Genomic DNA, 17,520 nt, shown 5'->3' with positions numbered 1-17,520 from the left:
AAGAGATAGTATCCCAACAAATAAAAAATTGAAAAATATAGAGCAGTCCAGAGGGTAAAGGGGAGACATGGGATGCATGCTGGGAACAGGGTTGGAGGGAAGACAACACTGGTGGTGGGAATGGCCCTGATTCTTTGTCACTATGTGCTAATGTAAATATAATATGTAAATATTACTGTGAAAGATTCATAATTCACTTTTGGTCACAATAAAAATTATAAAAAATATTAAAAATAGAGATCTCGGGGCCAGAGAAATAGCACAGCAATAGGGCATTTGCCTTGCACACAGCTGACCCAGAACAGGCGGCGGTTCAAATCCCGGCATCCTATATGTCCCCCAAGCCTGCCAAGAGCAACTTCTGAGTGCAGAGCCAGGAGTAACCAACCCCTGAGCGCCACCAGGTGTGACTCCCCCCCCCCCAAAAAAAAGTATAGATATCTAATTTGTCTGGATTGCAAACTGTGGGATTTATGATTTGTTAAATTCCTCATTTAGGGCCCGGAGAGATAGCACAGCGGCGTTTGCCTTGCAAGCAGCCTATCCAGGACCAAAGGTGGTTGGTTCGAATCCCGGTGTCCCATATGGTCCCCCATACCTGCCAGGAGCTATTTCTGAGCAGACACCCAGGAGTAACCCCTGAGCACTGCCAGGTGTGGCCCAAAAACCAAAAAAAAAAAAATTCCTCATTTAAAATTAATTCATCTTGGATCTGTTGAAAAATCACCTGTAAGGCCAGATGGTACAGTGGATGGAACACTTGTCTTGCACATGGCTAATTCAGATTTAATTTCTGGATCCCAGTATGGTTCCACCCACCCACCCACCCCCCCCCCCCCCCCGGGCCCTGCCAATCCCTGAGCATCACTCTAGGAGTAAATCCTGAGCACTGCCAATATGGTCTAAAAAGGAGGTGAAGGTGGAAATTACCTGTAACTTTTGCCTTGGCTGTTGATATGAATGAGCTTTCCCACCCAGATCCATTGGAGCCTTATTTTGCCACCCATTCTCATGTGTGGGAGATGAAACTTAGGTCTCAGAACCCACCTTTCAAGACCTTGACTCCCATTTTCTACCTGCAAGATGCCTTAAGTCCCTGTGCCTCAAACATTTTGCCTCTTTTAATAAAACTGTTGATAATTCCTAACTAAATAAACAAGTGATATTGTCAAAAGAACAAAATAAGCCACATTTCTAAAGCCTTAATTCTGCCTACCACCAACAATGCTATTTTTTTCTATTTTTTTAATAATTGATGAAGGTATTAATAGGACACAAAATTATAGGAACAAAGCAAAACATAATTTTACAGTGTCTCAACTCTGGTTTCTCTTCAGATCGTATAAATCTTTCACCTTTTACAGTGTCTCCTCAAACTAGCAAGTATGCATTTACAAAAAGACCTTAATAAGTAAGCTAGTGGTTCAGAGATAAAGGATAGCAGGTAAGGATTACCTTGCTGCCTTCAGCTGACAGAAGTTCAATACCCAGCACCATGAGTAAGCCCTGAGCACACTTTGGATGTTACCAAAAATAGAAACAAGCAAAATCAATAATAATAATAATAACCTAGAATGAGGAAAGAATAAATATTTGTAACTCTTGAGTTCCCATATTTAAAATTGACCTCTGATTACAAATTAGGAACTTAAGATATTAAAAAAAATAAAGTATCTTTTCTGAGGCTGGAGCCATAGCACAGTGGGTACATGTGCATTTGCTATGCACATTGTCAACCTGGGTTCAACCCCCAGCATCACATAGGGTCCCCCGAGCCTGCCAGGAGTAACCCCTGATTGCTGCTGGGTGTGGCCCAAAATCCCAAAAAAATTTTTTCTTTGAATCTTAGGAAAAGTACTGTGATGAAATTATTGTCTCCTAGTTTTGGCCACTTCTTTGTGGACATAAGTGCGCATTCATCGGTGAGATTCTAAAACCAGTGTTTCTAAACAGGTCTTGGGTTCAGCATTGCTGGAGGTGTTGGAAATCAACATATTCCTGGGGATAATAGCATCTATGTAACCAAAATAATTGAAGGAGGTGCAGCACATAAAGATGGTAAACTTCAGATTGGTGATAAACTTTTAGCTGTAAGTGGAAAAAAATATTGGATACCCTTTGTTTTTCTGACATCTTAGAATTTCTACATAGCAAAAATGATAGTTAAATGAGTTATGTGCTCATCCTATAAGTCAAAACTTGATTTTTGCTGTATCTTCATTTGTCATTTTCCTTTACCACCTTTCATTCTTTTGTTCTTTTGAATTTTCTTTCTCCTTTTGTTGAATTAGGAATTTAGATGTCAAAAATTGTTTGCTTATAATTCTGAGGTTTCTAATACAGTGTTATCTTTAGTTAATGTTTAATCATTTTACTTTTCATATAATGAAAACTGCTAAAAATCATTATCTAACCCAAGAACTACAACATAAGGAGCTTTTTTTTTTAAGTTTTATTAAAGCACAGAGATTTACAAAGTCGTTTATAGTTGAGTTTTAGACATACAGTGTCCAGTACCAATCCCATCACCAGTGACAACCTATGTCTATCAACCAGCTTGCCGTTTTGACAAGAAACTTCTTAAGTTTTGTTCTTAAAGTTGGGACCTTATGATTTCAGTATTTTGGGTGTTGGCTTGTATATTTAGCTCTATCTTTCCTTAACACTACCAATGTACCTACTTCTGACCCCCATTACTTCTTATGTATCTCTTCTCTCCCTCCCCTCTAATTCTTTCCAGAAGCAGTCTTTTTCTTCTTACTTTTTATATGTTTAATCTCATGCATATGCCTCAATATTTTGTTTAGTTTTAATTGTTTTAAAAGTATTTAAAACCTCGCTGGAGCGGTAGCGCAGCAGAGGGCGCTTGCCTTGCATAGAGCTGACCCAGGACTGACCTCTGTTCATTCCCCGGCATCCCCGATGATCCCCCAAGCCAGGAGCAATTTCTGAGCACATAGCTAGGAGTGACCCCTGAGGGTCACCCTGAAACCAAAAAACAAAAGGGGGGGGGCATTTAAGACTTCTGTAATCTTTTGGTATATTTTTTCTTACTGTTATTTTACTAAAATTTAGTCTGTTTTTGCCTTGAGCTAAAGTAATTTTGCCATCTATGAAATATTCTAATCTTGACAATACCAAAATTTATTTAAAGAAGGAAAAATAATAAGGTTCAAAGTAGAAATGAATGAAACAAGGACTGAGGAAACCATGGTTTCAGCAAACTTGGTTCTTTGACTACATCAACAAAATTAACAAATCTTAGCTGGACTGACCAAAAAAAAAAAAAAAAAGGAAAGCAGAATTATAAAAGAATGAATAGGTCACATAGATGAAGTGAACAACTTGTTAAGAAGGTGCAGACCGGGGCTGGGCAGTGGCGCTAAAGGTAAGGTGCCTGCCTTGCCTGCGCTAGCCTAGGACGGACCGCGGTTCGATCCCCCGGTGTCCCATATGGTCCCCCAAGCCAGGAGCAACTTCTGAGCACATAGCCAGGAGTAACCCTTGAGCATTACTGGGTGTGGCCCAAAAACCAAAAAAAAAAAAAAAAAGAAGGTGCAGACTACAGCTCTATTCAGCATTTTACAGAATAGTTAGGTCAATAAAAAAAAATGAGAGAGATTCAGATTGAAAAGATATACTGGTATTTTTAGATCACATTTTATCATCCCAAGGAAACTATTAAAATTAATAAACAAATTTAGGAAGTTTTCAGGTTCAATATCTAAAAACCAGTCGTTTTTATTAGTTATAAAAGTCAGTTATACAGAAGATAGGTGAATGGCCTGTACATAACCAAAAAAAAAAAATCTCAGACTATTAACAGTGGAAGTATAAATTTGAAAATAATTGATGTAAAACATTTATCATTTTAGTTTTTTTATAAATTGATAGCATTTAGTATTGCTGACATAGATGAGCAGTCACGTGTATTGTACTAAGTGTGTTAAATGCACTAAATAAATGTATTTTTCTAAATTTATAAAATATAAATTTACTAAAATCTTTTTTAAAAAGTAATAGTTAAAGGGGCCAGAGCAGTGACACAGGTAGTAGGTAGTAGGGAGTTTGCCTTGCACACGTTGACCTAGGACAGATTGCGGTTCTATCCCATGGCGTCACATATGGTTCCCCAAGCCAGGAGCAATTCCTGAGTGCATAGCCAGGAGGAACCCCTGAGCGTCACTAGGTCCAAAAACCCCCCCAAAAAAATCTTGGGTCCAGGGAGAATGCAGAGTTGAGCCCTTCTTGCCTTGCACACTGTCAACCTGGGTCAGTCCCATAGGGACCCCCCTAACTCCAGCAGGCATGATCTCCATGGTGGCGGCAGCGGGGGGAGGGGGGTGTTTGAGGAAAGCTCCCAAAGATAGCCAGAAGTGAGATAGATCTCTGTAAACTTTGTATTAGAAATCCTGTTGTAAGACACTGACTTTTATATGGCCTCATTTTCTTAAAAGAATGAAATATCCCCCCCCCCCCAAAAAAAAATACAGGAGGCTGTTGAGGATGGAGGAGGGATGAGGGAACTTTTATCCTGGTCACTGTGGGTTAAAGGCTTTACGTAGGGGTCCCAACCACACCTAAAGCTGTGAGATAGCTGTTGACCTGCATGAGATAATAACAAATAAATGGCTATTTGAATCATAAAAAAAAATTTACCCAGAGGTCTTTCTAAATAAAGGCAATACAAACATTTTCTTTTCATGTGTTTTAATACTCCTTAACTCACTCCTATGTTTTTCCTATTCCCCTATCTTTTGCACTATTTTTAACTAAATACAGAAAACATATGACTTAAATGCCTTTTGGAATTTTCTCTTAGGTGAATAGTGTATGTTTAGAAGAAGTTACTCATGAAGAAGCAGTGACTGCCTTAAAGAACACCTCTGATTTTGTTTATTTAAAAGTGGCAAAACCTACAAGTATGTATATGAATGATGGCTATGCACCACCAGATATCACGAACTGTAAGTCTTCTTATGTCTTCTTTCCTTAGGGCTGGGGGGATGGAATGCTTAAGGGAGGGTGTATGCACCAGTGTTCAATCTCTGACACTGCTTGGCCTTTGGAGCATCTCCAAATATAGCCCTAGTGGCCTCAGCACTGCCAGGCTGACTTGATTGATTCCTATCAGTGATGCTCGTAGGGCTACTCCCAGCTCTTTACTTGGGGTAGCTCCCAGCAGTGTTCAGAGGATCATCTGGTGCTAGGGTCAATCGAGTCCAGGCCTTCTCTATGTGAAACAGATGCTTGCCTCTTTGAATCATCTCTCTCTCTCTTTCGTTATGGGACTGATGCCTCCTGAAACATAACTTTCCAAAGAAAAAGAACCTGGTTGTTTAAAATTCTTAATAAGTGATTGCTCTTGCATACTAACTTTATATAATGGCTTTATATAATGCTATTTGTGATTGGAGATGTAAATCAATAATATGCTATTTATCAATTTGAATATTATATTTATTGCATTATCTATTCAAGACATACATTATGATAAATTTTCCATAAATCCGTGTTTGATATCCTGAAAGATGGTCAAACAAATATAAAAATGGGCAGATTGCTGCTTACAAATATGTTGAGCTACAAAAATAAATTATATGTATTGGGTTGTCCTTAATTATATATAATAATAATAAGATTAGGGAGGCATACCCAGTGGCCCTCAGGGTTACTCCTGGCTCTACACTCAGAAATTTCTCCTGGCAGGTTCAGGGGACCATATGGGATGCCTAGAATGAAACCCAAGTTTGGCTGCTTGCTAGGCAAATGCCCTACCAGCTGTGCTATTGCTCTGGCCCAAGATACTTTTAAATAGAAAATTCCAAAAAAAAATATGGTTAAATCGTGATTTGCTTTTTCTCTATAGTCATAGGTGGCATAGTCCATACTTTTTTAAAATCTGTTACCAAATTAATAGAACATTCTGAAATTGAAGTTTAGTTTATCGTAATTCTTTATTCTTAGACAACTGCACTTATTAGTCTTGTATACTTCCCATTCATAATCATAAGTTACATAGTTACATAAATAATCTTTTAAATTAATAATTTATATTTTAAAATGTTTTATGCTAGGAACTGGTTAACTTAGTTGTGAAGTACATAGAGCTTATAACTTTTCCTCAAGATTTTTACCTTCCAGCTTTACCAAAATCCTGGCCATTAGACTGTACAACTTTGAGCCTAATCCTGTCTTAGTCATCTAGTACCATCCTCTTTAGTCTGGCTGTGGTCACTAATTTTTAGTGATGAATCATTGAACTACCTGACTCATTTTTTTCTTTTTTTTTTCTGATTGTATTACCATTCATCTATTTCAACTCAGATTCTGTTTTCAAAATAATGCTTTTGATATTACTATATTTATTACCATTTCAATAAAAAATGTTTTTAAAATCATTCTACATTTCTCAGTTCATTTATCACAGTCTAATTATTTGTGCTCACTTTTTAAGTCATTTGGCAGTTATCACTTGATTGGTGCCTCACATCTCATCTAATTATTTTTTTTCCATATTTGCCATGCTGTTCACCTCGTAATTCTGCATCTTTCAACCTGTTTAAGTTCTTCCATCTCTGTTCCCTAAAAAACAGACTATGACTAAAGAAAATACAAAATCATAGTTAGCTAGGACAATAAATCTTAGGTGGTATTGTAAGAAATATAAGATTTGAATAGATACAAAATTTGAATCTTGTTTTTTGATTTTGGCCCACACCCAGCCATGTTCAGGGCTTACTCCTGGCTCTGTGTTCAGGGATCACTGTTGGCATTGCTGAGAAAAGGACTATCTTCTGGGGATCAAATCCAAGTTCACTGCATGAAAACAAGCTTCTTACCCACAGTACTAACTTTTCCATCTCCTTGAACATGATATTTTGTGTAGAAACTTGAATTTGTCTTAATTTTACCTGATTAGTAAATAATTTTATAAACTCTATTATATAAATCAGTAAATATCAATTATATGTTAACTTTAAATTTATTCATAAATATTTACTATATGGCCTGTCTCATTTTCAAATGGTTTTCACTTTTCTCTTGCAGCTGCTTCTCAGCATGTTGATAACCATGTTAGTCCATCTTCCTACTTGGGCCAGACACCAGCATCACCAACTAGATACTCACCTGTTTCGAAAGCAATGCTTGGAGATGATGAAATTACAAGGTAAGGAACTGAGCATTCATCCTGTTTATACAAAATCAAGGATTAGCTGTATTTCTGAGTCCATTCTTGAGTTTTGTATGCAAGATTTACAGACAAAATTTCAGACATGTATGTTGCAATATTTATTTAAAAGTCTTTTACATTTGGATAATCACTATCTGAGGCTTCAGATGTCAGGACATCCTTACCAGCACTTGTTTTATTTTACGGAATGGCTTTTGAGACAAATCTTGTGATTCTGACACATTTCCCTAGTGACTAATGATGTTGATCATTTTTCCATGCACCAGTGATATTTGAAAATTAGAATTTATTCTCCTCTAGAAATGCTATAGCATTTCAGGAAGGTAAATTTTAATTATATGTGTTTAAGCATAATAGGAAACCTAAACCATGAGTCTATAATAATAAAACATCAGTATAATAGAATCTGTTTTGTACCTCTGATCTTACTCCTATTTCTCCTACATTGTCCCAAATTAACTGCTTTTCTGAATTTTGAATTTATTTTTCCTTTTTTTATGTGTAGTATTTTCTATATAAAAGGTTGTTTAGCTATTTTTCATAAGAAAATATAATTTTATTAACACTATCAGTGAATTGATATGCTAAGCAATAATAAATATTGCTGTGTAGTTAGCAAATACCAGTTTAGGGACTAAAGTGATAGCACAGTAAGGAGGGCATTTGCCTAGCATGCCACTGACTGGGTTTAGTCTCTGGTATCCTCTATGGTCTCTTGAGCACTGCCAGGAATGACCTCTGATCAACGCTGGGTGTGGCCCAAAAATCAAAATATAAAAAACATAAAATAATACGAGTTTAAATTCTGAGCTCACAAATATTTAGGATTAATTTATATTAAGTGGAAGGATCTGTAAGATGAAATTTAGGGGCAATTATGAGGCAGATGGGATTGTTCAAGTCTTACTTTGACTTTATGCTCAGGGGTCGCTGCTGGTAAGCTATGAGCGTATGTGGAGCCGAGGATCAAACCTGGGTCAGTGTATCCAAGGAAGTACCTATCTGCTGTACCAACCCTGTTGCTCTAAAAATGAATGTTTTTTAATATTTTCTGACCCTGGCTAGGGGTGTGACTTGAGTGGGAGGGAACATACATTGCATGTAGAAAACTTGGGGTTTAATATCCAGCATTCACATGACCACCAAGCACACCAGGTATGGCTTTGGGAGTGGGGTTAAAATATTTACCAAGTACAGCTGGAGTGATAGCGCAGCAGGTAGGGCATTTGCCCTAAAAGAGGTAGACCTGGATTCTATCCCTGACATCCCATGTAAGTCCCCTAGCCTACCAGGAATAATTTCTGAGTACATAGCCAGGAGTAACCCTTGAGCTCCAGGTTACAAAAACTAAAATATATGTACCAAGTAAGCTCATTTTTATCTCAAATGATATTACATATTTTATAATCTTGAACTGTCATGATTTTACCAGAGGTATGTAATGATTTCATACAGCTGTGTATCTGGCAGCAACTATGAAACACATTATTAGTTGTAAGATATATTCTGATTGCAGAGATTGTAATGGAGGTCTTCAAAAAAGGGGATTTTTGGGCCCGGAGAGATAGCACAGCGGTGTTTGCCTTGCAAGCAGCCGATCCAGGACCCAAGGTGGTTGGTTCGAATCCTGGTGTCCCATATGGTCCCCCGTGCCTGCCAGGAGCTATTTCTGAGCAGACAGCCAGGAGTAACCCCTGAGCACCGCTGGGTGTGGCCCAAAAAAAAAAGGGGGGGGGGATTTTTTTTTCTTTTTTTTTTTTTTAATTTAAACACCTTGATTACATACATGATTGTGTTTGGGTTTCAGTCATGTAAAGAACACCACCCATCACCAGTGCAACATTCCCATCACCAATGTCCCAAATCTCCCTCCTCCCCACCCAACCTCCGCCTGTACTCTAGACAGGCTTTCTATTTCCCTCGAACATTCTTATTATTAGGATAGTTCGAAACATAGTTATTTCTCTAACTAAACTCATCCTGTTTGTGGTGAGCTTCATGAGGTGAGCTGTAACTTCCAGCTCTTTTCTCTTTTGTGTCTGAAAGTTATTATTGCAAGAATGTCTTTCATTTTTCTTAAAACCCATAGATGAGTGAGACCATTCTGCATCTTTCTCTCTCTCTCTGACTTATTTCACTCAGCATAATAGATTCCATGTACATCCATGTATAGGAAAATTTCATTACTTCATCTCTCCTGACAGCTGCATAATATTCCATTGTGTATATGTACCACAATTTCTTTAGCCATTTATCAGTTGAAGGGTATCTTGGCTGTTTCCAGAGTCTTGCTATGGTAAATAGTGCTGCAATGAATATAGGTGTAAGGAAGGGATTTTTGTATTGTATTTTTGTGTTCCTAGGGTATGTTCCTAGGAGTGGTATAGCTGGGTTGTATGGGAGCTCAATTTCCAGTTTTTGAAAAAAAGGGGATTTTTAAAATGGAAAACAAAAGCAGAGTTAGAGACTATTTCATTGTACCATTTCATGTGTAATATGGGGATGGGTAATCCGGCACTGATGTAGCAACCCTAGTTCATGGTCTTCAAGGGTTACCTTTAATCTTGAAGACCCTTATGACTGTCATATGTGAAAACCAGAATAGGATTACTATTCATTCTTTTTTTCTGAGCATTATTTTGAGTTGAGATGGGAACAGATACATTTTGTATGTGGGATAAAATGAGCTTTATCCCTGTTAAGCTCTGACTTTGTCGAGTGGGGTCTGGAGGACTGGCAGATGATGACAAATGAGTTTCCTTTCAGTTCTCAATATCACAATCCTGTTATGACCTCATTCTAGCAAAGAAGTGAGGAATTTCAGTAACTGGCTTGGGTTAGTCATGACTTATCCCTTTGGGGATAGAGGGATCTCTGTCTTTTGCAGTAATTATGAAGTAGGGGCAATGACTGCTTCATAGACAATACAGTGTATAAAACATCAATGTTCCATTAGTAATTATGTTTTATTGTTATGACAATTGCATTATGTAATGTTGACCTTTTTTAAATCTTACATTGTTGATTACTTTTTGTTTGTCCTTTTTTTACTTGGTTTTTAGCTTTTATCTAAAGCTTGTTTTGGCTTTTAATTTCAAAACCTAATTAGCATAGAAATTATCTTTATTCCACCATTTTTGAAAACTCTTAAATTCATTTATCTTTATAGTTTGGTACTTAAGTTATTATTAAGGAATTCTCATCAATAGGACATCAAGTTCTAGACTTAAAGAAGATTTTTTTTAACTTTATTTATTGATTAATTGGTTTATGAGCCACACCTGGCAGCACTCAAGGACCACTCCTGGCTCTGTGCTCAGAAATTGCCCCTGGCAGGCTCAGGGGCCCACATAGGATGCTGGGAATCGAACCGGGTCCCTCCGATTCAGCCCCATGCAAGCTTGGCAGATGCCCCACTGCTGTGCTATCTCTCCGGCCCTAGATTTAGAAAAGTTTAAGTACTGAATTTTTGTTTTATTTGTAGGGAACCTCGAAAAGTTGTTCTTCATCGTGGCTCAACAGGCCTTGGTTTCAACATTGTAGGAGGTGAAGATGGAGAAGGAATATTTATTTCCTTTATCTTGGCTGGAGGACCTGCCGATCTTAGTGGTGAACTTAGAAAAGGAGATCGAATTATATCGGTAGGCTATGTTAATCAAATTAATATTTTAACTTATGATCTTTTATTTAAAGTGTCATGTTTTATATTCTGAAGTTATGGGTAATGTCATCTTATGTCACTTAGAACTCAGTTGAAAATTAGTGTTAGCACAAATATTGATATATGATAGATTTTATTTTCACTATGTCAACTTCTATAAGAGGTCAGTGCTTATAAAATACTTGAAGCAAATACATTTTTGGTAAGTTATTCTGTTGTCTCTTTGATCTATAGTGTATGACATTTTAATATTGTATTTTTTAATTACTAGAGGCTGCAGAGACATACTTTGGGGTTTTGTGTGTGTGTATGTGTGGTGTGTCAGGGTTTGAACCCATAGCCTCATGCATGCAAAACATTTGTCTAGCACTAAAATGCTTCCATGGTCTGATAGATTTATTTTTAATTATTTTTTAATTATTTGGTTTGATTTGGTTTTGGTATTGGTTTTGGAACTACATCCAGCTGTGCTCCTGACTCTAACCAGGAATTAATCCTGACAGGCTTGGGGACCATATGGGATGGCAGGGATCTAACCCTGGTTAGCCATGTGAAAGGCAAGTGCTGTACAGTTGTTCCAGTCCCTTTAATTTTTTTTTAATTTTATTGAGACCATTGTGAATTACAAGTCTTTCACAGTTGTATTTCAGGCACGTAGTGACAGTGAGTTAGGGCCATACCCACCACCAGTGCTGACCTCCCTCCACCATAGTTTCCAGCATGCATCCCATACCTCCACCCTTAGCCCCTGTTACTACTAGTGTAACAGGTCCATTTTGTTTTTAGTTTGTTATTTATATTATTTATTTATTATTGTTTGGGTCTCTTGATTCTAATTTTGTTGACTTTGGCCTGAGTATTTAGATCTGATCTTTTTTTTTTTTTTTTTTTTTTTTTTTTTACTCAATGCTCAAGACCACTTGGCCCCTGTAGAAAGATATAGAAATATGAGGCCAAACAAAAGGAGCCAAGTTCTAAGGTTCTATGAAAAAGGTGGGAGCCCCTATCTAGAAGAGTTAAATAATGGGGGGACAGGTATGGCAAGATTTTTTTTTCATAGGCTCAGTAAACATGGGGGAAATTAGAAAGGAAATTTTTTTGGCCTAAAATACAGAGTGTTTCCACACATAAAGTATACTGTCGGGGCCAGAGCGCAGCCGTAGGGCATTTGCCTTGCACATGGCTGACCTAGGATGGACCACAATTCCATCCCCCACGTCCCATATGGTCCCCCAAGACATGAGCGATTTCTGAGTACATAGCCAGGAATAACCCCTGAGTATCACCAGCTGTGTTCCAAAAACAAACAAACAAACAAAAGCATACTGTCATAAGACTGATTATATGTTGGTTGTCCAATCCCAAGGTCTTTCTTTATGGTCCCAAGAGAAATTCTGTTCAGTTGTGTTTGTCAAAGTCAGTCTTCTGTAATTAGAGCTCTTTGTTTTTGCACAGATTCTAGGACAAAGCCTAGGGTAAAGTCTTTCTTTCTGGTCCCACGAAAAGCTCTGCTCAGTTGTGGTTGTTGTAGTCAGTGCTCTGTAATTAGAGATCTTGATTTTTTGCACAGATCTTAGGACAGAGTGTCTTCTGATTTCATCTCACCGTTAGGTGGTGAGTTAGGGCAGCCTGCCCTTAGATCAAGTTGCTGTTTCCTCCTTCCTCGTCATTAAGCTGTCATATGAATCTACCCTGGAGCAAGTTGGTGCCAGAGCTTTCCCCTCCCCAGGCATACAATCAACTAATCTTTGATAAAGGGGCAAGAAATCCAAAATGGAGCAAGGAAAGCGTCTTCAACAAGTGGTGTTGGCACAACTGGTTAGCCACTTGCAAAAAAGCAAACTCAGACCCCCATCTAACACCATGCACAAAGGTCAAATCCAAATGGATTAAAGACCTTGATAATCAGACCCTAAACCATAAAGTATATAGACCAACACATAGGTAAAACACTCCAGGGCATTGAGACTAAAGGCATTTCCAAGGAGGAAACAGCACTCTCCAGACAAGTGGGATTCTGGGGATCGTACTCAGGTCAGCCACATGCAAGGCAAGCGCTCTCCGCACTGTGCAATCACTCTCGCCCCTGTGAAACTTTTTCTTTTTTTTTTTTTTTTTTGTTTTTGGGCCACACCCGTTTGACGCTCAGGGGTTACTCCTGGCTATGCGCTCAGAAATCGCCCCTGGCTTGGGGGAACCATATGGGACGCCAGGGGATCAAACCGCGGTCGTCCTACGCTAGTGCTTGCAAGGCAGACACCTTACCTCTAGCGCCACCTTCCCGGCCCCGTGAAACTTTTTCTTAACTATGGCTAAAATGTCTTCTTTTTCACTTCCTTTCTCATGAATTATTTCATTGGTTTAAAAAAAATAAACATGCTAATTAAAAACTAAAAATGCTGGCCGCTGGAACAATGGCACAGTTGGATGCTTTGCACACATCCAACCCAGGTTTGCTCCCTGACACCCAAATGGTCTTCCAAGCCTGCCAGGAATCACATATCCTATATCTGCATGTCCATATCTTTTTCTTATTTTTGGTTTTTGGGTCACACCCAGCAGTGCTCAGGGGATACTCCTGGCTTCATGCTCAGAAATCACTCCTGCAAGGCTCAGGGGACCATATAGGATTCCAGGATTTGAAACACCGTCCTTCTGCATGCAAGGCAAACGCCCTACCCTCATGTCATCTCTCCAACCCCCTGCATGTCCAAATCTTGTCAACCTGGTTCAGGACTTGTAAAAAGAAGGGGGCAGGGGAAGCAGTGCCAAATGTGAAATATTAGTATACATAAACCTAATAATTCTTTCAAAACACAGATTTTGAAGCCAAAACTGAAGCCAGGTTGTTGACAATGAAGTGGAGAATTTGTCATTACAATTGGGAGTTAGGCACCTTTTTCTGTGTAATAGAATAGTAGACAAAAGAAAAAAATACTGCTTTTTTTTTTCTTTTTTATTAACTTTTCCTCAAGAATGTTGTTTCTTATCTTCTATTTTCTTTTTTTTCCACCCCCCACCGCCTTACCTTCTATTTTAAATGAAAAGATTTACTTGAGTCATAGAACTAAACAAACAAAAAGTAAAATGTTTAAAACATTTGGATTTGACAAAGATTTGATAAATGACTATGGACCAAATCACTTTGTTGGTAGAAGGCAAGTCTTACTAATAAAATATGTTATATATGTAAGTGTCTGAGAAAAGTGAAAATTTTTAATTCACTGAATATAAGTTATGCCTAAATTTAAAATATATATATAGGGCCAGAGAGATAGCACAGTGGTAGGGCATTTGCTTTGCATGCAGCCAACCTGGTATGGACCCAGGTTCATCCCATATGATCCCCCAAGCCTGCCAGGTTTGATTTCTGAGCCCAGAGTCAGGAGTAACCCCTTAGCATCACTGGGTGTAGCCCAAAAAAAAATCATAAAAGTCGTGCTAAAGTACCATATCCCACCCATTTAAGTTGTTATAGAGAAATTGACAACAGACATTGGTGATAAGGATGTGAAGTGTTCACATTTCTCATACTATGAACTGGTTATTGTGTAAAATTGTACGGACATTACAAAAACTTTTAGGTTGGTTCATACATCACCCACACTTTCCCTAAGAATAAATGTGTCATAAAAACACTTCAGCAAGAATATTCATAGCAGGGGCCAGAGCAGTGGCACAGTAGTAGGGCATTTGCCTAGCACACAGCTGACCTAGGACAGACCGAGGTTCAATCCCCCAATGTCCCATATGGTCCCCCAAGCCAGGAGCGATTTCTGAGTGCAGAGCCAGGAGTAACCCTGCGCATCCCTGGGTGTGCCCCCCCCAAAAAAGAATATTCATAGCAATTTTATTCATAATACCATGGATCTGGAAGTTACTCAGATGTCTATCAACAGTAAAATGGCTAAATAGTTTTAGCTATATTATATGAATATGATGCTACTCAACAATGAAATAACAGTGCTAAAACTCAAAGCACCATATATGATAGGCTAGAGAAATAATAGCTCAGACTGAGTACATGCTTTGTATGCAAAAGCCCAGGTTCACCATTATGATGAATAAAATATAGGCATAATAAAACTACATGTTATAGTTGTAGTTATATGGTATATCAGTCAACACTGATTTATAGAAATCAAATGTGATAGCTAGTGATTAGAATGACTATAAAGAAACTAAATGAAAATGCCTGGTTTGGTTGAAAAGATATATCTCATTTGCATTATGATTTTATAGGTGTGTATGATTAAATATCCTTCCAAGTGAATTGTTCAAATTTGATCAACTATATGGTAATTTAATTTCATAAAATATGTGATTTATAAGTAAGGGTAAATTAGAGTAACGTGAGAAGGAAAGAATTTTTTCAGATAAATGTTGGATGAATTGGCTAGTTATTTAGGGAAATAAAATTAGTTTAGAGCCTTACTTCACACCTTGTATCAGAATAAATTTTCAGTTCACTTAAGAGTTAAGTGTGAAAATTGAAAGCAAAAATAGATGTTTTTAAATTTTTCGTGTGGGAATCATTTTATGTGGGTCACTGACATACTGTTTAGAGTGTTAGATGGACCAATACAAACTGGTTAACTCAGAAATTCTCTAGTTTTTCTCATATCTGAAAACTCTGTTAATCATCTTAAAAATTAAGGTTTAGGGGCCAGAGTGAAAGCACATCAGTAGGGCACATTTGCCTTGCACACAGTTGACCCGGGACAGACCAGGGTTCAATACCCGGGATCCCTTATGGTCCCTGAGCCTGTCAGGAGCGATTTCTGAGTGACGTGCCAGGAGTAAAGCCTGAGTGTCACTGGGTATAACCCAAAAACCAAACAAAAAAAATTGGGGGGCCGGAGCAGTAGCGCAGCGGTAGGGCACTTGCTCTGCACACAGCTAGCCCAGGACAGACCTCAGTTCAATCCCTCGGCATCCCATATGGTCCCCCAAGCCAGGAGCAGTTTTTGAGTGCATAGTCAGGAATAACCCCTGAGCAATACTGGGTGTGGCCCCAAAAAAAAAAAACAAAAAAAAAAAAACAAAAATTTTAAGGTTTAGTATTAACATCACCTTGAGATTTAAAACGTTAAATCTCATAGCATCCTCTTACTTGGCAATATGCATCAGCCTAGAAATGGGTGGTTTACTAAGCATCTCAAAGAAAATACCTTGGTGAGAAAAACTTTAAAGGTCAAAGAAAAGGTATTCAAACTATTCATGCTTTAAATTAAACCCTATAACAAACTTAAAATACTTAAGGAAAATTTAACTATTCTCAGTCTTTAACTTTTGGATTAAATGGATCACCTCCAGGTGTTGCTAAAAGGTTCCTCAGCCCAAAGTTTCTGATGGAGTATGGCATGTATAGGATCTGAGTGATTGTATTTTCAGAGTGAGTAATGTGATTCTAGTGTTAAAGCACGTGGCTTTATGTGTAAAACCCTGAGTTTAGTCCCTGTAACTACATGCTTATATCCCAGAACCAGAGTAGGTTCCTGATGCCACTCTGTCAACCACTAGAAGGGACTCCAGATATCTTCCTATTCTCACCGTTCCCCCACCCCCACCCCAACACAACAAAGAGAGCAAATTTGTGTTTTGTTTTGGGTTTTTTTGTTTTTTGGTTTTTGGTTTTTGTTTTTTGGTTATTCGGGCCACACCCGTTTGATGCTCAGGAGTTACTCCTGGCTAAGCACTCAGAAATTGCCCCTGGCTTGGGGGGACCATATGGGACACCGGTGGATCGAACCACGATCCTTCCTTGGCTAGCGCTTGCAAGGCAGACACCTTACCTCTAGCGCCACCTCGCCGGCCCCCAAATTTGTATTTTTAGTAAGTTTCCATGAGATACTGATGTTGCTAGTCCTGAAAGCAAATTTTTTTTTTTTTTTTTTTTGGTTTTTGGGCCACACCCTGTGACGCTCAGGGGTTACTCCTGGCTATGCGCTCAGAAGTTGCTCCTGGCTTCTTGGGGGACCATATGGGACGCCGGGGGATCGAACCGCGGTCCGTCCTAGGCTAGCGCAGGCAAGGCAGGCACCTTACCTCCAGCGCCACTGCCCGGCCCCCTGAAAGCAAATTTTAAACCACTAAAGACACCCTTGTTATTGATGTTTTTAATGATATATCACATTATTCTGAATACAAATTTATTAGAGGAAATAAAGAAATCAATAATAGACTTTTAAGTTTGTTATATATTAAATATTATTTGTTTTTATTTAAATATTTAAGTAAAATATTTAAATATTCCCTTTGACTTAGTTACTTTTGTTGAAAAAAGTCTATTACATTTTTGTATTATAAATTGAAGATTCCAAACATAATTGAGAACATAGTTTCTATGGACTGAAAATTAGAAACATGAACTCTTTGGATCAAATGTGACTCAAAAGGCTTCAACAAAATCTCCTGATAAATGCAGCGTGAAAAGTGGCCAGTACTTATCAAAATAAATATTTTGAGCTCTGAAAAGTAATGAAGACTTTGTAGTTTTTGTGTGTGTGTGGTTTTTGGGTCATACCCGGAATTGCTCAGGGGTTACTCTTGGCTCCATGCTCAGAAATTGCTCCTGGCAGGCACGGGGGTCCATATGGGACACCAGGATTCAAACCGATGACCTTCTGCATGAAAGGCAAACGCCTAACCTCCATGCTATCGC

The 17,520-nt window shown here is 38.3% G+C and overlaps 1 protein-coding gene across 13 annotated transcripts in view; it reads left to right on the top strand.

Moving 5' to 3' along the window:
• The window catches only part of DLG1 (discs large MAGUK scaffold protein 1), a 653,463-nt gene that overhangs the window by 580,656 nt on the left and 55,287 nt on the right, over window positions 1-17,520 (top strand). For all 13 annotated transcript variants that reach the window (XM_049775940.1, XM_049775930.1, XM_049775934.1 and 10 more), the window contains 4 exons: window positions 1,954-2,090; window positions 4,823-4,967; window positions 7,051-7,171; window positions 10,680-10,836. In XM_049775940.1, coding sequence (XP_049631897.1) covers window positions 1,954-2,090; window positions 4,823-4,967; window positions 7,051-7,171; window positions 10,680-10,836 — 560 coding nt within the window. The remainder of the gene's footprint in view (window positions 1-1,953; window positions 2,091-4,822; window positions 4,968-7,050; window positions 7,172-10,679; window positions 10,837-17,520) is intronic.

The sequence above is a fragment of the Suncus etruscus genome, chromosome 6, assembly GCF_024139225.1.
Source record: "Suncus etruscus isolate mSunEtr1 chromosome 6, mSunEtr1.pri.cur, whole genome shotgun sequence".
NCBI classification, from domain to species: Eukaryota; Metazoa; Chordata; class Mammalia; order Eulipotyphla; family Soricidae; genus Suncus; species Suncus etruscus.
The sequence above is the reverse complement of the archived record's forward strand: the minus strand, read 5'-3'. Positions and strand labels throughout refer to the sequence as shown.